The sequence below is a fragment of the Macrobrachium nipponense genome, chromosome 7 (genome assembly GCF_015104395.2).
Source record: "Macrobrachium nipponense isolate FS-2020 chromosome 7, ASM1510439v2, whole genome shotgun sequence".
In the NCBI taxonomy this organism is placed as follows: Eukaryota; Metazoa; Arthropoda; class Malacostraca; order Decapoda; family Palaemonidae; genus Macrobrachium; species Macrobrachium nipponense.
In genome coordinates, this window is record NC_061109.1 from 31,368,433 (window position 1) to 31,395,932 (window position 27,500).

The 27,500-nt window shown below is 32.9% G+C and overlaps 1 protein-coding gene across 1 annotated transcript in view; it reads left to right on the top strand.

Annotated features, from left to right (window-relative positions):
* Nucleotides 1-21,617, top strand: part of LOC135217311 (cell adhesion molecule 2-like) — a 282,994-nt gene extending 261,377 nt beyond the window's left edge. Inside the window, exons 5-8 of the mRNA XM_064253091.1 lie at nucleotides 10,236-10,369; nucleotides 10,575-10,699; nucleotides 14,518-14,624; nucleotides 15,173-21,617. Of these exons, the coding sequence (XP_064109161.1) occupies nucleotides 10,236-10,369; nucleotides 10,575-10,699; nucleotides 14,518-14,624; nucleotides 15,173-15,264 (458 nt within the window). The 3' untranslated portion in view covers nucleotides 15,265-21,617. The remainder of the gene's footprint in view (nucleotides 1-10,235; nucleotides 10,370-10,574; nucleotides 10,700-14,517; nucleotides 14,625-15,172) is intronic.
* Nucleotides 21,618-27,500: the final 5,883 nt, after the last annotated feature.

Below are 27,500 nucleotides of genomic sequence, written 5' to 3' on the forward strand. Positions count from 1 at the left end.
TGATCCAAGTCCCTGTTTCACTTACCTTTTTTTAACGTGGATTAGGATTAATATATTTATACATATATATATATATATATATATATATATATATATATATATATATATATATATATATATATATATAATATATATATATATATATATATTTACATATATCAAGGGTACACATCCTCCTTATACATTAAAAATGGTAACGTTGGCCGACCTAAAAACTAACCATCACATGAGGCAACAGCAAAAATTCACATAGGCACTGAATTAAACTCCGAACTACAAAAAATAGACTTTATTCCGAAAGAAAAAGCAAGTGTCTAACTATCATAAAAAAAGCTAGAGCAAGTTAACCGAATGAAGCCAAGATCACTCATTTGAACTTGATACTTAGAAAACGGATTATTTTAAAGCAAGACCTCGTTAACTGAATTAAATCCACAAATGAAACAGAAAATAAGACATCACTGTTCGAATCCAGATATATTCGATCCACAAATTAAAAAAGTCACATAGTATAAAATAGTCTCTTCATTTTGTAATACACAATAAGCGACTATCAATAATGACAATTATTCGGCTCGCAGAGACCGACAGAGTTCCTGTCAAAGATGATATGACCCTTATTAACACACATGAAATATAATAATATTGATAAATCTCATGAGTGAATCATCTCAAGTAAAATATTGAAACAAAGGAGTTCATTACATCGGCACATAATAGAGATGGTCGAAAGGCTCCAAACACTGAAAAAAAAAAAAAACAGATTAGTAAAGAAAAAAAAATCCACTCACTCTCAATGGCGACATCTTCAATTTCCCTTGCGGTCTTTCGTGCTACACGCCCCCCCCCCCCCCCCCCCCAGGCCCCATTTGCACTTGTAAGATTCGAAAGAGTGAAAAAAATTCTATGGAAAATCCTCAGGAAGGGTGAAATATGACGTACAATTATCCTCGTAAGCCACTCCCCTTACAATAACGTTACTGACACACAACATATTCCTTACATAGGAAGAAGAGTTTCGTGACGTCACTCATCACTTATTTAATAACCTAGGAGATCTCCAAAATAAACAGGTTTTCTGAATATCAAATTTTCTTCTGTTTTATTAATTAATCTCCCTCCCTAAAGGTAAAATATATCCTTCACTGCTTCCGTCCATCGGAACCAACTCACACAAATATTCTGTTAGGGGAAAATTCCATAGCAAACTCAATCAATGTTCAAAATAACCTCAAACATTAAAGTCTCCCTAACGAAGGACAGTTTTCGTTCATCTCCGGGAGAACCAAGCTGACGTCTGCCATTTCAAAAAGTGTAACGTCAACTCGCTTTTCCGATCATTTTCATAGGACAGCAAGACAGTATATGCATTAAGTGCTAAATATCAACCATCATATGTAATATATATATATATATATATATATATATATATATATATATATATATATATATATATATATATATATATATATATATATATATATATATATATATATATAGTATATATATATATATATATATATATATATATATATATATATATATATATATATATTTATATATATATATATATATATATATATATATATATATATATAGATATATAGATATATAGATATATATATATATATATATATATATATATATATATATATATATATATATATATATATATATATATATAATAATAATAATAATAATAATAATAATAATAATAATAATAATAATAATAATAATAATAATAATAATAATAATAATAATAAGTGGTACGAGCACCAACCTGAAGGAGTGATAGAAAACGATCACGCAAAGATCCTCTGGGACTATGGTATCAGAACGGATAGGGTGATACGTGCAAACAGACCAGACGTGACGTTGATTGACAAGGTCAAGAAGAAAGTATCACTCATTGATGTCGCAATACCATGGCGGGACACCAGAGTTGAAGAGAAAGAGAGGGAAAAATTGGATAAGTATCAAGATCTGAAAATAGAAATAAGAAGGATATGGGATATGCCAGTGGAAATCGTACCCATAATCATAGGAGCACTAGGCACGATCCCAAGATCCCTGAAAAGGAATCTAGAAAAACTAGAGGCTGAAGTAGCTCCGGGCCTCATGCAGAAGAGTGTGATCCTGGAAACGGCACACATAGTAAGAAGAGTGATGGACTCCTAAGGAGGCAGGATGCAACCCGGAACCCCACACTATAAATACCACCCAGTCGAATTGGAGGACTGTGATAGAGCAAAAAAAAAAAAAAAAAAAAAAAAAAAAAACAATAATAATAATAATAATAATGAAGAGGACAGCGAGAAGACTGGAGATCATTTCTTCTTTTTATTGACACCTACGTTTCGGGAATCCTTTCCCATCTTCAGGGCTATAAATAGAATTAATTTTTACAATATTAAAAAGTATGCTAAACCTAATAATTATAAGCAAAATAGTTTGTCATTAAGCTAAAAGAAAAATAAAAACTACAAAGTGACTTTAAGCTAAAAGTAAATTAAAACACTGAATAACTTAGTTAAAAATAAACAACATCCACAAAAGCAAAACGAAAAATAAAAATTGAAAAAATAAACAAAGACAGCATTCTGCCAGACTTACTATTAGGAGGTTTGGTTGTTAACTGATGGAAAATAGCATAGTCAAAAGGCGATGTTGGAGGAATCAAAAACAAGGGAGAGAGAGAGAGAGAGAGAGAGAGAGAGAGAGAGAGAGAGAGAGAATGTGAGTAATAGGCAGTTAAGCAAAATGTAACGGTGTGGAGGTAGTTTGGTTGTTTAAGGTAGGAGACAGTTTCTTGATGTAAAGAGATTCTAAAAGAAGGAGCGAAAGACAATCAGCAGTTTGACAGAGTATTTTGAAATTATTATACATAACGTCAGTTTTGCATGAATTTGAATGGTTCCTTATGGCCGAATATTCTTTTGATTTTAAAATGTAGCCAGTGCGATAACTGACACCTCTATGGGAATCGATGCGGACTTTCAGTAAGCGTCGGGTAGATCCGACGTAATTTCCAAAATTACATTTTGGACAAGTATACTCATACACAACGAAAGAACGCATCAACTCCGGAAGGATGTCTTTGAATTTAAAAAGTCTGCCTATTGTTAAAGGGTTGTTGAATACAAATTTGAAATGGACATTGGGGTACAAAGTGCTTAGCGCTGTTGTCAGTTCACGTCTAAAGGCTGCATGTTTTACAAATGACAATGAAAAATACATTAATTTCTTCGGAACTTGAGGACACAATAAACTGGGCTGATATATATAGTTTAAAAACTTTTTTACAATTTTGTCAAAGAGGTCAGAAGGATAACATTAATTCTTAAAAAAATACTTTAATAAAGGCTATTTCATTATGAAAACTATTCCAATCTGAACACAGGGAATAGGCTCTAAATAAAAGTGTCTTTGCCGAATTCAGTCTAAATGTTATAAAGCAGTTACTAAAAAAGTGAAGACGCAAACCAGTGTACGTCTTTTTCCTAAAAATACCTGTGAAAAATCTCCCATTAAAACGTGAAATATTTATGTCCAAGAAAGGTAGATGATTATTTGATTCCACTTCCATTGTAAACCTAATATTTTGATGAAAAGTGTTGACTAACTCTAAAAACATATCAGCATGGGATTTTTCTTTAAACAATAAAAAACGTGTCATCTACGAATCTTCTATAAAAAATATGCCGAAATAACTCTGGACATTGTCTAGAAACAGTTCTTCTAGGTGGCACATAAAGTATACGAAATTGAAAAAAATATCCGTAAATAAAGAAAAACACTTTTATCAAAATCCACTAAAAAGTGGAAAAACAAATTTTGTGACACACCAGGATTTTCTTACAATTAATCATGTCGAGAATGATAAAAGAGTGGGCGCCAAACATGGAAGGAAATTCTACAAGATATGAAAAAAAATACATATATACTTCTTTCCTTGTCTCACTTCCTTCCATGTCTGGCCCATACTTTTATTTTTGTTGACATGATTAACTGCAGGAAAATCCAGGTCTCTCAAAAAATTAACTTTTCCCTTTTTAGTGTTTTTTAATAAAAACGTGTTTTAATATCTTTATTTTTTTATTATTCTATTTCTATTATTCATTCCTGACATATATTACTCTCAAATCTTGCTTCTAGTTGCCCAATATCCAATGAAGATTCTTAACGTGATAATACATGGATTAGTAATGCAACAAATGTAAATGAACACGCATATTAAGTTTAGTGAGATCAGAACCATTGACTTTATTTTTGCGGGAAACATATTTATTACGAATACAATTCTTCAAGTAAGCGTTGAGTATTACTGAGACGAAACTATTTTTCAGTTATCTAAGTAGCACGCAATATTTCATTAGATAAGCTTATTGTTTATTAATTCTAATCAAACACAGAATCACCGACTTTATTTTTGATTACGCTGCAAAACTAAAATTTGTCTAGTACAGTTAGTAACGTTCTGGTCTCATAATCTAGAGGCTAGAGTTCTCTTCCCTAGTCGGGGAGCGAATCGTGAGGTTATGTCTACCAGTGGTTGGGAGATGGGGTCACCCGGCTGACGTCAGCCAGAAAGGCAATAGCCTGGGGAAGGACTGAAACCGACAACTTTGACTTTGACTTGTAATGAAATATTGCGTGCCGGTAAACAGTGGCACTCAAGACCTACCAGAAGAATTGAAAAGTAATAGGTAATTAGAGAAATGGTAAAAAAAAAATATGAAATGAAAAATTGAGCCAATGAAAATCTTTAATGAAAAGGAAATATCATTACGAAGAGAAAAAGTCGCCTAGCGTTGAAATTTCCCAACCAGCAGATAGTTTTTATATATTCGTCATTATTAATGGTTCATCTCATTCAAGACTCAAATTAAAATTACTTGCAAGACTTTTGAGCGTTTTAACAGAGCAGGTCTCATCAAACCGTTTATCTCTTTAGGTTTCCTTTTATCATTAGTTAACCAGCCAGCGCATATACGTATATATATATATATATATATATATATATATATATATATATATATATATATATATATATATATATATATATTTATATATATATAGATATATATATATATATATATATATATATCTATATCCGTATATATCTATATATATATATATATATATATATATATATATATATATATATATATACATATATATATACTATCTATATATATATATATATATATATATATCTATATATATATATATATTATATATGTATATATATGATATATATATATATATATAATATATATATATATATCTAAAATATATATATATATATATATATATATATATATATACTATATATATACATATATATATATATATATATATATATATATATATATATAATATATAATATGCAAAAGTATTTGTACATTCGCAGACATACTGTGCAAATACTCGAGACGGAATATACAGGTTTTATTCCAACTAGATCAAGTTAGGAGATATTACTTGGACGCTCTCAATTTACAAAACAGTTGAATTCGAGCCTGTATATTTGGCATATGCTTCTACATATATTGTAAACCCACTGAACACACCAAGCCGTTTGAAACTGTATATATATTCGACAGTTAAAATGAAATTCTGCGCAGCATGTAATTTCAGGCAAACCAATTGTATGACTCCTTTTGCGGTCCTTTTGTCTGCCTGCGAGTAACGGCCGAATTTGTCCTCTATTATTAAGGAAGTTGCTTACTGACGGCTACCGCAAAGGAACGACATGTAAGGATTTTCCTCTTGTTTCTTAAGTACTCCTGGTGTTCATAAATATGGATTTCCTTTACTTTTATTTATGTTTCATCAAAGGGAGCTACAAATTGAGTGCATTAACTTTATATATATATATATATATAATATATATATATATATTATATATATATATATATATATATATATTATATATATATATATATATATATGTATATATATATATATATATATGTATATATATATATATATATATATATATATATATATATATATATATGTGTGTGTGTGTGTACATATATATATATATATATATATATATATATATATATATATATATATATATATATATATATATATGTATGTGTGTGTGTGTGTGTGTATATATATATATATATATATATTTTTTTTACATATATATATATATATACATATATATATATATATATATATATATATATATATATATATATATATATAAGGAAATCCGATGAAATGTTTTAATCCCACCATTACCTATATATTGCAAAGGAATGGATTCTTGGTAAATGTGAGCTGCCCATTTAATTTTTCGGAATTATGAAAAATCAAGAAGGAAAAATATGGTATAAACAAGGTAGAACCCAAATGGCAGAAAGATGTCAGACTCCCATGTAGTGTTTTTAAAACGAAAAGCACAGCCAACAACATAAACAGATATACCAAGCATTCTAAACGCAAAATTAGCAATTTATAACATATGATCTTTCTCACACACACTTTTCCGGCACAGTGGTTTATGAAACGTTAGAAAATATGTAATTACATTTTCATCGAACAATTCCGAATACTTTTTTCTTTTCTTTTTTACCTTTGTCGCTGGACAGTGCGTGGCAGCTCATTATGACGATCAAAGCTTTGAGAACGGCGACCTGAAAACACAACAAAAGAATGACGGACAAAACTGCCACGCATATCATGTGCGGTTGATTAGTCGTATGACAAATAACTATTTTGAAATACCCTTGGCGCTCTTTCCCATTTGTTCTTTGCGGGAAAAAAATAATTCATTCGCTCTTTAGCATTTCTCTTGCGTTTTCGAAATCCATTTCTGTCATGTTCAGGTAGAGAAGAGAACGCTTCAATCTCTGTGCGATTCTCTTAGTAATGATTATCTTATTTGACAGAGGAATATTGCTAATATGTATCTTGGGGTTTACTGAGTAGCTTGAAAGATTGCAAGGTAATATAGAATTTGGACAAAAGGCCAAGCACTGGGACCTACGAGGTTATTCAGCGCTCAAACGGAAATAGACAGTAAAAATGTTAGAAATGTGTAACGGGAGGAACACCTCGCGGTTGCACTATGAAAAAATTGCTATGGGTGGGTGGGAATTAAGATGGAAGTTTTTCATTACCACTGTCTTAATTTTATCAATATAAAACTTTACTGACAAGAAATATTATAAAAATCAGAGCCTCTACCGGGAGAAATTTTTGTACATATTGAATATGAACAAAGGTTCAGTAAAAGGATTGAAAGGGGTTGCAGCTAGGGGCCGAAGGGTCACTGCAAAGAACCTCAAGTAATGTCTATAGTGGACTGCACGGTGGCTTAATAGATGATCATATTTTGTAGAACATGGAATGAACAAAAGAATTATCTTTACAATTGGGTTATCCTCTCCAGTATTGTATTATTTCCTTTTCCTTCAGTCATTCCTCTTTACACCATTGCCCCAGTGGTGGTCAGTCATGAGAATGCTAATCAAGCGTAGTTCTCTTAATGCTTCATATAGCTGTACCATCTAAATGACGTATGGTGTTGTACGCGACTTGCAAATCTATCGAAACAAAAATCTTCATTCGCTGAAATGGAGACGAGAAACATTTAATACGGACGTTCGAGAGAATTTCCGTGAAGAAGGGCTCTTATATTTGGAAGTTATATTCTCGTAATAGGATATCATGGTAGGGAAGATCTGAGGTTTTTTTTCTTTCTACGGAAACACACATATTTTCTACTCAATATGGTCTAATCCTCACTTATTTACTGGACTTTATTCCTTTATGATAATGTTACAGATATTTGTGCGGTATACTTTTAATTTGCGTTTATTATGTGGCCATATTTCTTATCCTCCCATTGAAATATCGAGAGATACGCAACTCATATATATATATATATATATATATATATATATATATATATATATATATATATATATATATATATATATATATATGTTTTGAGCTACAAATGTCCTTTAATATATATATAGTACGCTCTACCTCGGAATTAAGATATTTTCATATATGTTGAACCAAGAAATCAGGACGTATAGTGATGTGTTTTAAACCGCTTGGCTATCACAATTTCTTGATTATGTGGTTCGAGCCTATGAGCCGACGAATTTCTTTTCAAATAAAAAACTCCCTTACGGTTAACATATATGAAAATATATTAATTCCGAGGTAGAGCCAGTTAGATATTAAAGGACATTTGTAGCTTAATGCATATATATGAATAAGGTGATATGATAAGACTTATACGTATATATATATATATATATATATATATATATATATATATATATATATATATATATATATATATATTATTATCATATTATATATATATATATATATATATATTATTATTATTATTATTATCATATTATTATTACTATTATTATCAAATAAAAAATTCTACCTTCGATTTGACATATGATATATATATATATATATATATATATATATATATATATATATATATATATATATATATATATATATATATATGTGTGTGTGTGTGTGTGTGTATTAAAATACCTACGAATAGAAGTGAGGGGAACTAAAAGTTAAAATAATCCCCTTCTGTGCAATTTGAATCTGCGAATTTACCTCGAGGGGAATATAAAGGAAGGGAACTTGCACAGTGGAGTGAAGTCAGAAAGTCTATTGTTCGTGTACAGTTATGGGCCAGTAACTCATCCGATTCTAAAGGGAAACATCTTACTCCAGGTTGGTTTTATGCAGCTTTCGTTTTACAAAGAGTTAAATTGGGATGTAAAATGATTTCCTCTTATTCGTGATAAGGAAGGCGACCATGATTTCATCAGAGCCATTACTGGGGCAAGGAATTCTTATGAATAATTATATAGTACAGGAACGTGTGCGTTAATGATTGGTAAATAATAATAATAATAATAATAATAATAATAATAATAATAATAATAATAATAATAATAATAATAATAATTATTATTATTATTATTATTATTATTATTATTATTATTATTATTATTATTATTATTATTATGTTATCCATAACAATATTGAATCAAGAATTTAAACAAAAGACCAACCACTCGGACCTATGAGGTCATTCCGCACTGAAACGGAAATTGAGAGTAAAAGGTTTGAAAGGGTAACAGGAGGAAAGCGTGCAGTTGCACTATGAAACAATTGGTAGGAGAGGATGGAAAGTAAGATGAAAGAAAGTGATTTGTAAGTAGGTACAGTAAAAGGAACGAAAGTGGTTGCAGCTAGGGGCGGATGGCACTCTGCAAAGAGCCTTAAGTAATGCCAACAGTGCACCGCATGAGTTGCACTGACAGGACTAGCCCCCAAAAGGGAATCTAAAAAAAAAATATTAAAGAAGTAAATTGTTAACATATCTGATGCATGTACATGCATATAAAGAAATGCTCCCACATAAGAAATGGATGCATATGTTTGTTTTAGTTAGTCTGTAATCGATACAACCAAGGGTTTTGCTCTAAGGCTTCGTCTTTTTTCGTAATCAAGCTCTTCCAGATAGATCCAGCCTGTTTTCCTCAATACCCTGCATGCACCATCAAGAATTCAGGTTCTCCTTTATAGAGAAAACTATCTTGGCGGCTTCGTCAGTTTGTCCGTACTTTTCCTGTCCGCCCTCAGATCTGAAAAAAGTACTGAGACAGCAGGGCTGCAAATTGGTATGTTGATCATCCACCCTAAAATCATCAAACATAATAAATTGCAGCCCTCTAGCCTCAACAGTTTTTATATACCATTTAAGGATAAAGTTGACAATGATCGTGCATCTGGTAGCGCTATAGGACCGGCCACCACCGGGCTGTGGCTGAAAACTTCATGGGCCATGGCACATACAGAAAACTCGATTGCGCCGAAGAAACTTCGGCACATTTTCTATTTGTCAGACGTTTCTAATTTTTTTTTAGAATTTCAGTTCAATAATTCAAATGATTCACAATTCGTAAGAAAAATTTCTACTATTCTTAAATGGTCCATTGACCTTTCAGGTCATTTGAGTATCCACTGATAACCTTTTCAGATAATTTTCTAATGTGTAACTGCGAATAAAAAGAACAACTCACATAACCTTCTATTGCAAGTAAACATTGCCATGATATCGAAATACTCTGATTTTTGTTCTTCATATTCAGAGTGTCTATGCTGCATTATAGTTTGATATTTAACAATCTCAGTCACGACTTCTTTCCCGGCAGATTTACCAGACGAAGTGCCAACCATTAGCGGGGGAAGGTCCAAGTACCATGTTGGAGACGAAGTTCATGTAAACTGCACCTCAGCCAGATCTAGACCAGCTGCATCCTTAATGTGGTACATAAACGACCAACAGGTAGGTTTCACTCGACACACACACACACGCGCACACACATTCTCAGCGTTCATCTGTATACTTAATTATGTTGTCTTGATAATTGAGAAGTCTTATCCAGTGTCATTTATTATTTTATTTTGCCCTTAATATTTATCAATTTATACTCATAGAACTATTACATGTTACATTTTATATATCTAGAATGTCCTTTTGTCTTTTTCAGGCTGACAGTAGGATTTTGGTGGAGTATGCACCTGTCAATGACAGCGACGGTCTAGAAACCTCTCGATTGGGACTGCGATTCGTCGTCGGGCCCCGACACTTTCCTTCAGGAGAACTCAGGCTAAAGTAATTATCACTGAGGCTTCTGTATAAATTAGTTGCTCACCAGGGAATAGCAAAATTCTGTTTGCACTTGTAGCTACGTGAAGCTTATGAATTCTGTTTGCACTCATAGCTACAAAAGGTTATAAATTCTGTTTGCACTTGTAGCTACATGAAGTTTATAAATTTTGTTTGCTCTTGTAGCTACATGACGTTTATAAATTTTGTTTGCTCTTGTAGCTAAATGAAATGTATAAATTCTGTTTGCACTTGTAGCAACACAAAGTTTGCAAATTCAATTTGCACTTGTGTGTAAATGAAATTTATAAATTTTGTTTGCACTTGTAGCTAAATGAAGTGTATAAATTCTGTTTGCTCCTGTAGTTAAATGAAGTTTTTAATGTTTGCTTTTGCAGCTAAATGAAGTTTATAAATTCTGTTTGCACTTGTAACTATAGAAAGTTTACAAATTTTGTTTGCACTTGTAGGTAAATGAAGTTTATAAATTTTGTTTGCACTTGTAGCTAAATGAAGTTTACAAATTCTGTTTGCTCTTGTAGTTAAATGAAGTTTATGATGTTTGCTTTTGTAGCTAAATGAAGTTTATAAATTCTGTTTGCACTTGTAACTAAAGAAAGTTTACAAAATTTGTTTGCACTCGTAGCTAAATGAAGTTTATAAATTTTGGTTGCACTCGTAGCTAAATGAAGTTCATGTCATTGGTCCTGATGAATAAAAACCAAGAGTAATTTGGTAAATTACTATTGGTTTTCAAAACGGTCTATCGAGTCTTAAAAAAAATGCTTTCCCCATTTCACAGAACCCTCTTTTATATTTTTGTGGTTGTTTTTCAAATTTAAATGATCCTGCGGTGGGAAGCATGAACACAAGTTTATGGAAACTGATTTCTGTATATTGATCAAAGAAAATTATTTTGCAAAGGTAATTCTACATTATAAAATATGCAGAAAGTAAATAAAGAAAACAAGTACTAAAACTTCAACCCTAAAGGAGGTAAGATGAAAGATTGACATTATACAGTAAAAACATGTTGACAAAGAGGTTATTAAAAATGCATCTGCTTGCATGGTATTAATGTGTAATGTGACCTTTCTTGGAAGAAGAGAAGATTCAGTTGCAAACAATGTGTAAGGAATGTCAATTATTGTCCGAGTAATAAGTAAACAAACGAATCCTTCAATTAATTAGTTTTCTAGTGAAACGTTCTACATACGGTAACATTCATTTATTCTTCGCTAACAATATTGTTGTCATGTTTATTGTCTGATGAAAAAGCAAATACACATAAACAAACACACAAACACAGACACACACACACACACACACACACACACACACACATATATATATATTATTAATATATATATATACATATATATATATACAATATACAAATATATAATTATATAGTACATATATATATATATATATATATTATATATATATTATATACATATATTATACATATTATACAAATATATATTATATATATGTATATCATATATATATAATGATATATTATATATCTATATATATATATATATATATGATATATATAATATATATTTATTAACACGATCAAAGTTAGCCAGTTTCCGGTAGCAGAGGATCAATGCAAGTAAGATGTATGTTCATAGCGACAGCCCCATTCATATTTTGGTTGCTGAAGATGGCTGATTGGCATTTTCATCAACTCGATTACTGAGAGGACGCCATTCATCTCTTAACATTCTTTCCCTCGTTCTGGATATTGAGGCAGTTTCTGCCCTGTGCTTATATATCTTCCCATCTCGCACAATTCCTAGAGACGGTACACTTGGTTACTCCGAAATTTTCATGCCTACAAACAATGTCATTACCATCCATACAACCTACCTTTAAACACAAATCACCTACTACAGCTACCCTTCGTCATTTCATAAAACCAACCTAAGAAACACTCATACTACTTAACAGCCATCTATTTTATTCATATTCTTTTCCATTCTTCAGTATCATGCACTGACGAGTACTACTTTTCTCCATCTAAACTCGAAATTTTCATCACAGTCCTAGAACCAGCGCATTAGAGGTCCCGTACACCCCGTTCTTCTGCCTTAGACTTACAGAGAGCCGATGCTCCAGCTTCCACTGTCAATCATATGCGAGTTTGTTGGCGGGCTACACATGCTAGAGCGGTGCTGTTATCTCCCCTACCTTCCCGATCCCCTACACACCTTGCCAACACTCGGGCCAACGAAAAGGTTTGCGGGAGGAGAGTGGATGTCTCTTACCTTCCCTCCCGTTCCCTTACCTACCCCACTCACACCCGGGGCGGGCAAACAATTTTATAAGGGGTGGGTGGCTGTATCAAGTCTCCTCTATTGTCATCCGGGGAAGGAAAAACAACACCCACTCGGATTTAATTATAGATTATTATACACCTGTCCTTTACCAAAAACCTTCTAAGCCGCTAGCCTCTGTATCTCATTGGTCTGCAGGATCATTTCGAAATATCTGCCTATAAGCACTCTGGTGCAGCCAACTGGTGTCTTATTCACTAGCATCACTCAAGTGCGGCACATTGGTTACTACTAACCTGAAAGCAGAAATTCATCTACCACTTATGCATTACTTCTTACCATCAAGGGTTGGACAACCTTTCATTGGGCATTTTTCTGTTGAAGGGCAGATTATACCTATGTCCTGAACTACTGAGCTTCATAGGCAGTGAGGTCAGGGTTGCCAACTTCAGTTAATAGACTAGTCTAATGTATCTGGCTCCTCTTGGCCCTGAGAGGAAGAGAGAGAGAGCGAGAGAGAGAGAGAGGGTGTTTATTACCTTTGAGTTAGCATTTACTACCCCAAGGTTGTGGATTAGAATATCAAAGCATGTCCACTCCCTAATACTGTTTATCACCTTATTAACTGCACTAACTAACAAGAATATATATATATATATATATATATATATATATATATATATATATATATATATATATATATATATATGAGTGTGTGTGTGTATGTGTATACACACACACACACACACACACACACACACACATATATATATATATATATATATATATATATATATATATATATATTATATAAAATCATACTAGCTGATTTAACTGAGAAGTAAAAATCCATAACAATGTATAAGATACTGCCCTTTTAAAACATACAAAAAGGTTAAAAATGGGAGATTTCGACCATTTGCACAACGGTTCTCTTCAGCATCGGTGCCGAAGAGGACCTGAGACAACTGCCACTTCGACAACCTGTGCTGGGATGGATGTGAAATCACCCAGTCACGATCGAGGGAAAGCCATTAAGTACCCAATGTTTGGGTTAGAGATGCGATTAACAGCCATTACATGACCGCTCTATTCACGACAAAGTTGTTCGATGGTTCCTTGGACTGTCACAAAATATTTTCCGATTTGTGTTTTAAGCAAAACAAGCATTTTTATTCAGTTGGCTGAAGAGGACCGTTTGCAAACGGTCGAAAGCTCCCTGTTTACATGTACATATAACAAACACACACGCACACACACACACACACACACACACACACACATATATATATATATATATATATATATATATATATATATATATATATATATATATATATATATATGTATATATATATGTATATATACATATATATATATATATATATATATATATATGTATATATTTTGTATTTATATATTTATATATATATATATATTATATATATATATATATATATATATATATATATATATATAATAAACGCTAGTAACTGTACATTAGTGTTACCGTTCTGATAATTTTCATTTCCTTTACAGGTGCACAGCGACGATCGCTGCTGTATACTGGCAAAGTTCAGAGGAATCAGTAGAAGGGCAACTTCCCCAGACAGGTCCCGCCCTTGAAAGCAAAGGTGTCTACACAGGTGAGACGCAGTGCCTAGAGCATAATGAATATTTGTAGATATACGCTTTCACACTCACATACTATGTATAAATACGTATATGTATATATATATATATATATATATATAATATATATATATATATATATATATATATATATATATATATATATATAGTATATATATATATATATATATATATATATATATATATATATATATGTATATATATATATATATATATATATATATATATATATATATATATATATATATATATATATATATATATATACTATATATATATATATATATATATATATATATATATATATATATATATATATATATATATATATATATATATATATATAATATATGTATGTGCATGTGTGTTTGGGGTTTGGATGTATATAGCCATATATATCATGAAGGACTACACTTTAATGAGCCTATTAATCCCTGCCAAGAATTCAATGTACCCATCGACATATACATCATCATGACTAGATTTTCCCCTCACATGATAGAGTAATTAATTAATCAAGAACTTCTATTTTGGTGTACAGGTGGGTGTAGCCGCTCTCTTCCCAGCAAGTGGATAGGAGCCCTTTGCTTGGTGGGCCTCCGTCTGCTCTTCCCGGTCTTCACCCATTTGTAGAGAGAATCCAGTCCCGCCAAAGTTTCCCCCCATGTCACCGGTAGCTGCAGTCTTATGATCCCGGATATTGATAATACCCATCCTCCTCCTCCTTGCTTTGTGCTCAGTTCTAGAGGAGAGACGAGGAGGAGGTCGTGTGGCCCTTGAGGACATTTTTCTACTGAAGGAAAGAAAGAGACGGAGAATGTAAATCAAGGAAATGCATCAAGCAATCAGTCATTTTACAAAGAGTGGCCCTCATTCATTTCTTGGCCATCCTTCACGTCACGACAGAAGGTAGAAATCTGAAATGATAGACTATCATGCGACAGAGAGAGAGAGAGAGAGAGAGAGAGAGAGAATCTTGGTCTGCAGCTTCTGTTTCTAATTAATGTTCTCAAACTTGAAAAGACGGTTCTCTCCCCTAACACTTCACAGTCAATGAAAACTTGTGCTCATTTGACAAATATTCTCGAGATGGAAATGAACCAATACCTGATGGAAATTTTCTGTGACAAGACAAAAACATTTCGCTACTTTTGTGGAAAAGGAATTTTGAATAATTTATTCCAAAGGAAATTAGCCGTAATATTTTGATGTTCAAGATATAAGTAAAAGAAAGTGATTACAAACTCTTTAAAAAAGTACTTGCAGAAACAGCACAGTTATATCAGTTATCAAAATGAATGAAAGTGGAGAAATGAACACTTGAACTGAAGTATTCGATGAGACAGTACCCTAGTGGTGTTTAACTGTTTGACATGATGGATGGAACTGAAATTCAAAACCGAATTAAGTTCTTGCAGCAATAGTTAAGACACTCATTTTTACTTCTTGTGACGGACTTCTTGACAAATTGAAAATTCGAGAAGATAAATGTAATTCAAACATATCAATATCGACTGGAAAGATTTCCTGAAACTAATCTATTGAAGAAGAAATATTTTATCTATTTTATCTAGAATGTATTTACAATGGTCATACCATAACAAAGCATAATAGTTCAGCCATTGTTCCTCCATTTTTTTTATTTTGACTCATGAACTGACTCCGGCTGTTTGCCGCTGACCTAGGTCGAGATCTCTCACGTCAGAAGAAAGGGAAGGGCATTTTTTGTCGACCTCTGAGCCTTACCTTCGTGGTAAAGAAAGATTTTCCAATGTAGAGATTATACAATATTGTTGCATATTTCTTGGGGTTGTGGCTGCACTTCCAGAGGTCGGCTGCACTCCAGGAAATCATTTGTTTACATTTAGCAGTGATGTTATAGCGACGAATTTTTCGGCCAAGACGTTTTTTGTCTTTCAGAAGCGATATCAGTATCGTGTACGATAAGTCAACTCAGATTTTGTAAGTTACACTGTTTCTCTCTTTCCTCTGTCTTTCTTTCGAAGGCTTTTCTCAACTGTTCTCACAATGCTTTTCTTTTTCTTCCTTTGATGCTACTACGACTACTACTACTGCTACCATCAATGTCTTTATAAGCACTTTCGATAGTGAGACATGCACAAATGTTCTTATTCATAAAAAAATTATTCCTTTGCTCTTCGTCATTGATAAATGTGTAATGAGGACTTGATATATTAGATATATTTTGAAATAAATTGTAATCGTTGTAAATAGATAAGGAATATTCATTTGGTGACGTACTCCTGTTATATCGTTATTGTTGTGCATCAGTGACCAACTTCAGTCTCATTTTCTCAGATTTAAAATTTTTGGAAACTATTGCCTATGACATTTGTTACAATCTTCCTTGTATTCCCAAGTTCTCCTTTTGACAAAGATCTTTCTTTCCTTCTGTCCACGTATGGTGACGTAAGCTAGAGTTCCTTTCCTATCTTTCTCCTCAGTCTTCTCTTCTCTCTCTCTCTCTCTCTCTCTCTCTCTCTCTCTCTCTCTCTCTCTCTCTGTTTGCTTAAGTCATGGTGGTCTTGCTGGACCTCTTATAAAATTAAGAAATTACTGGGTTTTTATTAAATTTCAGCATTTCATATTGAGCACATGGCAGTGATCACATCCTCCCGCCTCTTAAGAAACGTGAAGTTTCTCTTCTCCCTCAGCAACCAACTTGAAAGATGATTTTTTTTTCCTCAGAATAGATGTCTTTTCACATATGTTATTTGATAAACATCCTCTTTGCACGCAAGGTTCAGCCAAGGTTACCAGCGTCATACCAACCCCTATTTTCTGTCATGCCAGTGATATAGGCCTTTATATTTACTAACGTTAGTAGTTGTGTATGTATAAACATTACATGAAGAAAACGTGGCCGCTTGAGGCCATTATTTCGCCCGTGCCATTTCTAATTGTCTGTTTTCTGGTGTTTCTGTGAGTTGTTTTTACATAAGGTAACGATGTGATATCCTCTATCACTTAATGTAGTGTCGTTGAGGACACGCGATGATATTCATAGGTTATTTTGAGCAGCAGCATAACGCAATTTTTGTAATAGCTCTTCATTCAGCAACTTTTTTTTTCTTCCTGGTAGATCGTTCGACAATAGGTAAGCCATTACATAGAACGCGGTTAGTATGTCTTGAAATACATTCTTCCAGTTTCTACCCAACCTACGGTTAACCAGAAAAATAAATAAGATTGTTATGGAGACTCATCACTGTAAATATTTATAGGTTAATATATAGTGTCATAGTGTTACGTGTTGTTATAAATGCCAATAAAACAACAAGGGACAGGAAAATTTTTATATGAATACTTTTGGTTCTCCATTGGGTATCGAAGAAAAATAATACGCCACGAGATGATGTTATATTTCAGTCACAGCTTTTATATCATGAACTGAATGTCTTGAATGAGGGCGTGTGATAAATGTCATTAATAATAAAAAAGATGTTAAATAACGCTTGTTTTGTAGCCACCGGGTCTTGGCACAACTCATTTTTAAGGCTTCTTGTGTCCAAGCTTCAAAAATCCCAATGACAAGGTGATTATGTCCTTTTAAGGCTACACTCCTTTAATCAGAATTTCATTAACAGGATCACTGCAACCGAGATATCACTCCTTGGGACATGTACCTCTGCCCTGACTTGAAATGCGATGCTTTGTTCAAGGTGTGTGTGTGTGTGTGTGTGTGTGTGTGGATGTTTCACTTGTGCTCATGGCAAGGGGCATTGAGATAACTGCAAGTCGTCATCGATAACTGTGAACATTTCAATAACAATTCGTTTTTAGTCAGGTATACTAAGTCTGGCTGGTAACATACTGAAGGTCAATATTGGCTTTATTTGACTTAAATTAAATCTTAATATCAAAATAAGGTTAGTGTATGGGAATACTGTACTTTACTGACAAAACGGATTATACTGAATTTATGAAATAGTAACAAGCCATTATGCGCTCATCGTTTGGAATATAACTTACTTTTGCAAGTGAAATTGGAGCGGGAGAAAATCCATGCGAAGAATTTTGGTTGTTCACGCTGGAGTGTAGTAATGTAATGGCACAGATCTACGTATGAATGACATAGTTGACAAAACGAAACGTTTGCTTGTGATGAACGTTTGGATGCGTTTCTCTCCCGACCACTGCTGTTCCTCAATTCACTTGGAGTGTGGACACAAGAAAGTCTTCTATAACCTGTACATAGAATAGGTGTTGAATAGCCGCATATTTTTTACTATTTGCGCCGCAGCGGAACCTATTCGCCCCTTTTTCGTCAGAGGCGGCCGTTCTCCTCAAATGGGCGTCCCGACAGAGGTCATTTATCGCTATTAAGGTATAAACGATAAAGATATTGCACTTTGTATTTTTATATATTAGTTTCCGTTGGTAGTTTAGGTAGAATATCCAAAATAATACTGAAAAAAAATTATATCTCACTAATGATATTCATGGATGCTATTATTATTATTATCATTTGTTTCCTTTTCGTGAAGGCGTGAGATTGGTAGTCACTTCATGGGATTTTCTCCATGTACTATACTCGTACGTCTCGTTCTCTCTAAGACGATGAACACCCGGTGGTTGATCAATCATTAGCTCCAGATGGTACGATTTAGATTAACTCTTGCCAGCATATATTCAAAACTTCTCCGTATATACTGTGCGCATATGAAGTAAAATATGGTAGTCACGTTATGTCCTTTATTTAGTAACATTTTGAAAAGCCCTAGAAATCATTAGTTTATCAGTTGGTTTAGCGAACAATCGCTTATTCCCTTGTCATCAACCGAATTCGTTCGTTGATGCTGGTGTGTTCTTCCTCTTGAGACGAACAAAACGTACTAACCTTCTCAGCGGTGTGCTGGTTAGGAAGTTATTACTTTGTTTCATATAACCAACTTTTCTTTCCTTTGTCATTTTTGGTTGAATTCAATGCACATGAATCTTCTACGTATATGTCTGTGAGTACTGCCTAAAAGTTACGTAAAAAAAAAGAAGCTCTAATACGAATGTATATTCACTGTATAAATGCATTTTCATGTTTTCATGCTAGTATTGTATTTGCTCTGAGACTGTATCGAAGTAGCTTAAAAACTCTATCGGAAGGAGACTCATTCTCGCATGATCGAGATCCTGTCTCGCGAATGGTGTCTCTGTCTGCACCAGAGCACAAAGAAGAAGAAGAAGGAAACAATAATATGAGGATGAGGAACTGTGAGGTCGTCGTTCACGTGACTGGCGCCAGAACGGATCTTACACTGATCACGGTGAATTCAGTGTTGTGTGTGTTGACATGTATGTTGTTTATCATGAAAAAAAAAAAATGTCATGCTTCCCTATTTTCATATCACTTTTCCCCCACCCTGGAGGAGCGTGTCATAGTTTATACTTACGATATATTTGTACTCTTAAGAATATACATCAAATGAGAAATCATTTTCGTCACGATACGATTTTAACTTGCTTTACCATACTTTCGGATTGTTCAGTCTCTGTTTACCTTATACATATCTGAGCGCATATCTGCAATTAATAGGTCGAGATGTGTGCTGAACTGATATTCTTATGGCGATTCCTCAAAAGCAAATAATGCAATGGTTTGCTTTGCTGGGCGGTTGTATAATATGCGAAGTACAAAGAAATATTGTATTTAAGAATTTGAATGAGCGCCATATAGTTAGGTATATATCTTCACCAAATTGTAATGAGTGTATCAATATTACACACTGAAAAATTTGGATATTTTTTTCTTTAAGTCTGGGCATGGGCTGCATTGCAAAATCTATTCATCAAAAATTTATCCAACACTTTTTCATTTTCTCTTTCATTATCCAACATCGATGACTAAAGGCGAATGCGACAAAATGGAATACACATAAAATAACAAATGAATTTGCTAACAATACCTGAAATTTCACATTCAAACCAAGCTTAATGTACTAGCAATTGTGGCGCCAGCTCATTCATTACCTCAAACACTTACAGTAAAGTGGGATATTGGATGACCATCAGAAAAGAAATATTTAGAAAAGTCAGTTCACTACATTCGCACAATTATGTTAAGTAAACTCTCTCTCTCTCTCTCTCTCTCTCTCTCTCTCTCTCTCTCTCTCTCTCTCTCTCTCTTTCATTATACTTCCTGTTTCTCTAAAAAATTATCAAAAATTCTATCATTATATATCAGCGGTTATTCATTCATTAGGAAAAAAAAATTACCAATACCTATAAGTCCTATTTTTATACTAATATATAAAAGGCATCTTCAAAAACATTACCATATCCTAATTATATATATTTAATGTGATCTCGCATATCAACTTATAATAAAAAAATATATTATTAAAGTATGCTACTTCTTCACATATCGAATCGTAATGTTACTTCACAAACGATATAATGAATATTATTTCTGGTGTTTGCTTTATCTTCAAACCAAGATAATTCTTTTATCTTTATATGTTATAATCTATTTAAGAGAGTATATAAATTATGCTAATAATTTCGTGCTTTTTACATTATATCTGATTGTGGTACTTTCTGTAAAACGCGAAATAGTGTCTTCTCTCTCTCTCTCTCTCTCTCTCTCTCTCTCTCTCTCTCTCTCTCTCTCTCTCTCTCTCTCTCTCTCTCTTCTCCTAACGCTGAGAGATAAGGGGAGGTATTCTGTACCAGCAAATCCTTGTTTCAAACAATAATTTCAATTCCTAAACAAATGGGTGATAATGACGTTAGTTACTGTACATAGGAAATCTCACTTAGCCTAGAGCTAATCTTTCTCAACATCACTTTCGAAGACTCATGCCGTCTATATTATTATGTGTCGAGAATGATATTTACAGTTTATATTAGCTGTTTATTGGTAGGTCTCTGTAGACATTTAAGATGGGAAATATTTCGCCTGCCATGAGGCGGAGGAAAACATATCTGTATAATTAATTATGATCTTGTAAATAAAGAGAAACGTTCGTATGGCCCGTGAGTTTTAATATCCTGAATCGAGGGTAGATAAGGCAAGGTATGCTCCAATTTCTGGCTGCGAACCGAATTCACTGAAGACGAGTCTATGAATGAATGAGTTATTAAGAAAGCAAGTATGCGGATAAATACATTTCTAATCACGCCGTCGTATCACACACTGGAGCAAAGGAATTGATTAAGAGATTAACATATAAACTAGAAGTCATTACGTATTTCGAATTATGAGCAATTAACACAGAAAATAGCTATATATTGCATTTTATTCAAAGGTGAGTACAAATATATATATATATATATATATATATATATATATATATATATATATATATATATATATATATATATATATATATGTATATATATATAGTATAATATATATATATAGTATATACGTATATACATATATATATATATATATACAAATATATATACTATATATATATATATAATATATATATATATATATAAGCAGGAACAGGATAGCCAGAAGACGTGGTAATATTCCAGACATTATTATTTTTTTAAAATTCAACAAGGGACAGCCGAGGATTCGGGAATACATTGTTTTTCCCATCATCAGGGTCACTTATCTATAAAAATGATACAAAAAAAAAAGAAACATTAAAAACTGTACTGATTAAGTATATCTAAATACATTAAAATACTTTAAAATACATAACACAGTAAAAAAGGAACATAAAAACTAAGTTAACTGCAAACCATAAAAGAGCAATGACAAGTTAAAAGAGATTACGTAAAATGCAGAAATATACTGAGAGCGAAAAATAAATACATGAATATTCAGAGTAAAAAAAAAAAATAATAATAATGATACTGTAGTACAAAATATTGGAGAACCTACTGTTCATGTCGTAGTCAAATGACAACTGGGAGAGTTAGAAAACTGCGAATGAAATGAGCAGAAGTGGTGTGGGTAAAAGAGAGACAGAGAGAGAGAAGGGACTTATGTGGGATGTTCTAAACGCCTACTTAAGGTGCGTATCGACTCTCATAGGGGTGTCAGCCATCGTACAGGCTTGCCTTTAAGCAAAAAAGAAAATAGTGCAATTAGACTTCATGCCATATTCTGTCACCATCACATACAGTACAGAGATTTTGAAATACTCGGACAAACAAAAAACAGCCATTCACTTCCCTTTTTAGAGTCCCTCCATATTAAACAACAATCTCCAACACTCAATAACCAAACCACCTCTGTTCCTTTGTTCATTGTATAATTTGCTTGTTTGTTTGTTTGTTTGTTTTTCTCCCTCCTTCTCTCTCTCTCTGTCTCTCTTTTACCCACACCACTTCTGCTCATTTCATTCGCAGTTTTCTAACTCTCCCAGTTGTCATTTGACTACGACATGAACAGTAGGTTCTCCAATATTTTGTACTACAGTATCATTATTATAATTTTTTTTTTTACTCTGAATATTCATGTATTTATTTTTCGCTCCCAGTATATTTCTGCATTTTACGTAATCTCTTTTAACTTGTCATTGCTCTTTTATGGTTTGCAGTTAACTTAGTTTTTATGTTCCTTTTTTACTGTGTTATGTATTTTAAAGTATTGTAATATTTTTAGATATACTTAATCAGTACAGTTCTTAATGTTTCTTTTTTTTTGTATCATTTTATAGATAAGTGACCCTGATGATGGGAAAAACAATGTATTCCCGAAAGCTCGGCTGTCCCCTTGTTGAATTTTAAAGAAATAATAATGTCTGGAATATTACCACGTCTTCTGGCTATCCTGTTCCTGCTTAAATTAAAGTTTTCCAGAAACGACAACATACCTAGTTATATATATATATATATACATATATATATATATATATATATATATATATATATATATATATATATATATATATATATATATATATATATATATATATATATTTATATACATATATATATATATATATATATATATATATATATAGAGAGAGAGAGAGAGAGATGAGATGATGAGAGAGAGAGAGAGGAGAGAGAGAGAGAGAGAGAGAGAGAGAGAGAGAGAGAGAATTAAAATTATGTAAACAGGTCATCTTTAACTGCAAGAATATGAAATTCAAACAAAAATAAGTTCAGAAAATATTTCCAGTTTCTTTGCTTAATAATAACTATAGAAAGAAAATAGTATATGATATACCACAGACAATGATGTTTCCAATATTTAATGAATGGTGTATGATTAAAACAATTCTCACGTATATGACAAAATTAGACGTTCAATACCATTTACATAGTACGCGTCAGAACTACCAAATTACCTTGGAGAAATATAAAAAGGGATATGTATAATAGCAGGAGCGATAAAAGGAAATAACAGCACTTCTGGAGACAGCCAGTCTGCTGTCAAAGCCATCTGTCTCGTATCATAGTAATTTAGCTCTATTATCGTAACATATAGAAGGCAAATGAGACGCCACCATGACTAGTCAGAATTTGCCAAATTAACTATTTCGCGGAGCTAACAATAATATCAGGCTACATAGTATAAGCCAGAGTGAGTGGTCTCGATTCAGAGCCAGTACTGCCACAATGCTAGAAACTACGAAACAGTATCACAGGAAAGGTGATATATATATATATATATATATATATATATATATATATATATATGTGTGTGTGTGTGTGTGTGTGTGTGTGTGTGTGATATATATATATATATATATATATATATATATATATATATATATATATATATATATATATATAACACACACACACACCCGCCCACACCCACACACACACACACACACACACACACACACATATATATATATATATCATATATATATATATATATATATGTACATATATATGCACTTTCCTGTGACATAACGCGTTTAAACCACTTACTCTATGTTACTGGTTTACCGATATTCCATGACCAGTCTTCGAAGATAATGAATGTCAACCCACATCGCAGAGTTTCTCCGAACATCTTATTTGCTCATTTCGGATTCATGACCTCGCAGTTACTGTTCAGGATCGTTGTTACGACGCCAGTAAGAATTAACAAATCAATACTGTTCAGGTATTTAACATTTTAATGCACTCGACTTCGCTGCAGTATAAGATAAGCACTGCTTCAGAATAATCACGCAGAGTGCATCATGAATCATTCTATTACGGCTAAGAAAATGAGGATTTTACACTAAACAAAATTCAGTACAGTAAGATATTCATGTTTTGCGTTGCAATAAACTTTTCCCTTAAACGATGAAGCGTAGGAAGACCGATGCTCAAGAACGTTTCAGAGACAATATTTTCAGTGATGTAAAAACAAAGTAGTACTATAATTCTCTGGTATGAAATCATAATAATAAAGATGTGAATTCCCTACAGCCTTTGGCCTTCGTCTCACAAAAATGCAAGTTAACAAAGCGCCGAATTTTCTTCTGGGCAAACCAAGTTTTTGAATGGTGTATGAGCCGCGGCCCTTGAAGCTTTCAGCCACGGCTGGATGTTGGCCTGTCGTATAACGTTGCCAGACGCACGGTAATGGCTAACTTTAACCTTAAATAAAGTAAAATCTACTGAGGCCACTAGAGGGCTGGAATGTGATATGTTTGATCATTGGAGGGTGGATGATCAACACCAACTTTCAGCTCTCTACCCTCAGTAGTTTTTAAGATCTGAGGGCGGCCAGAAAAAGCGCAGACAGAAAATGCGGAGGATAGAAAAAGCCTACTCAATAGTTTTCTTTTACAGACGGCTAATAATGAAATTTCCTTGTAATATTTCTAATCTGCTTTCGGATGATGCGCTGTACAAGGTTACGTCATATTCTTGGAAGAGGAGTTCGGAGCTCTCTAGTTTCCGTAATCTCAGAAAATCATCCATTTACTGAATTTAAGCCGCATTCTCGGCCTTAACGGGCTTTGCTATGATAGTTTCTGAGACAATACAAGCTTCTAATGCAGTATCCAAATAGGAGTTTGTCGAAATTGCCACGAAATGAAATAACATTAATGCAAACACAGTGTTCCGCAAGTTTAACTGTCCACCGTGGACAGGACCTGAATTAATTTACATAGAGAGGAAATGTTAAGGATGAAATTAGAAGATGTGGCTGAAAATTTATGAAAAACAAATACAAATCTGAACACTGATTCGTAAACAGCAAATATTGACTTTTTGAGCGAACAGATAACATCTCAACCTGTTGGAAATCTTGAACTTTAAAGCTAAATAGATTAAATTAGAGTATTACGTATATATATATATATATATATATATATATATATATATATATATATATATATATATATATATATATATATATATTATATATATATATATATATATATACAGGGTGTTTCGAAATTAGAGCGTCCCCTCTACAGCATATACTAAAATTGATATGGACAAAAATAAAAGTAATTCAGAACAGGTATTTATTTAAGTTTCTCTCTGAGTATTCTATATTTTGTGTGACCTCCATCTGCCTGTACAAAAGCCTGCCTTCCTGAGGGGCATGGTTTCAGCAAATCGCAAAAAAGCTGAGACTCAAATCCATTTCCCTGAGCATTTCGGTCATATCTCTTCGCAGGTCATTGAGGCTTGGTATACCATATGATCCCTTAAGATACTACCAATGTTTTCACACACATTAAGATCAGGGGAGCTACCTGGAAATTCACTTGACGAGAAAAAAACGATACCACTGTTTTGAAGCAGCTCCTGTGTCTGAAGAGCCTTGAAACATGGTGCCTTATCATGCAAAAATGTGACTTCTTCAAAAGACAACGCATTTTCAGGATCTTTGAGGAAAGGAAATACTCCACCAGTAAGCACAGTTTCTCTGAAGTATTCGCCATTCCATGACTGTCCTTTTTATTTGATGATCCACATTAACTGTTTGGCTGAGAAACACAGAAAAATTCCCTAACATTCAGGAAATTTCTCATCTTGGCCATAGTGCACTTCATCGCTGACATCATCCAACTTTGCAGCCCAAATGATGTCATTTTTATGATTTGGCTTCCTGACTGTGTACATGAAGAATTCATCTGATGCAGCAACATGGAGAAAGTCAGCTTCATCCTAATCTTTAAGATATGAGCCGCAAGACCATGCACGGTCTTCTCTCTGTTGCTGAATGATGCTGAGCTTGCTGATAATAGGAAATGGCTTGATACTAGATTTCTTCAACTCACGATATACTACAGCTCTATACCTTCTTTTCTTTCCCCTTTTCTAGTTCAAGCACTAATTTACGTAAAGACTTTTTTGGTCTATCCACTGCCTTAGCTATGAGATCTTTTGACTCCTGAGAAAGCATCTCAGCCCTTCCAAGATTCTCACTCTTTTTGTGATGACAGTCATATGGATTTTTGTTCCAGTTTCTTTCAACATCTCTTTTAATGTATTTAGCTATCCAGGAACGTAAAATGAAGGATGTGCCAGCATCCCTGGCCTCTATGAATGTTATAGCCCGGATTCGGTCAATCCATCTGATTTCCTCCAAGTCGTTAGCCATGGCTATATATCTAACTCTATCACTCATTCTGAAAATACAAGAAATGTAAAATAAAAAAATAGCTTAATAGAAACTTAAAGTATTGTACGTGGAGATAGGCTATAGCAGAAAACTTCATAACTTTCCTTTTGTTCTGTGGAGGGGGCGTCTAATTTCGAAACACCCGGATATATATATATATATATATATATATATATATATATATATATATATATATATATATATGTGTGTGTGTGTGTGTGTGTGCGTGTCTGTATGTGCGTGTGTGTGCATGTGCATGTGTGCGTGTGCGTGTGCGTGTGCACGTATAATATATATATATATATATATATATACTATATATATATATATATATATATATATATATATATATATATAT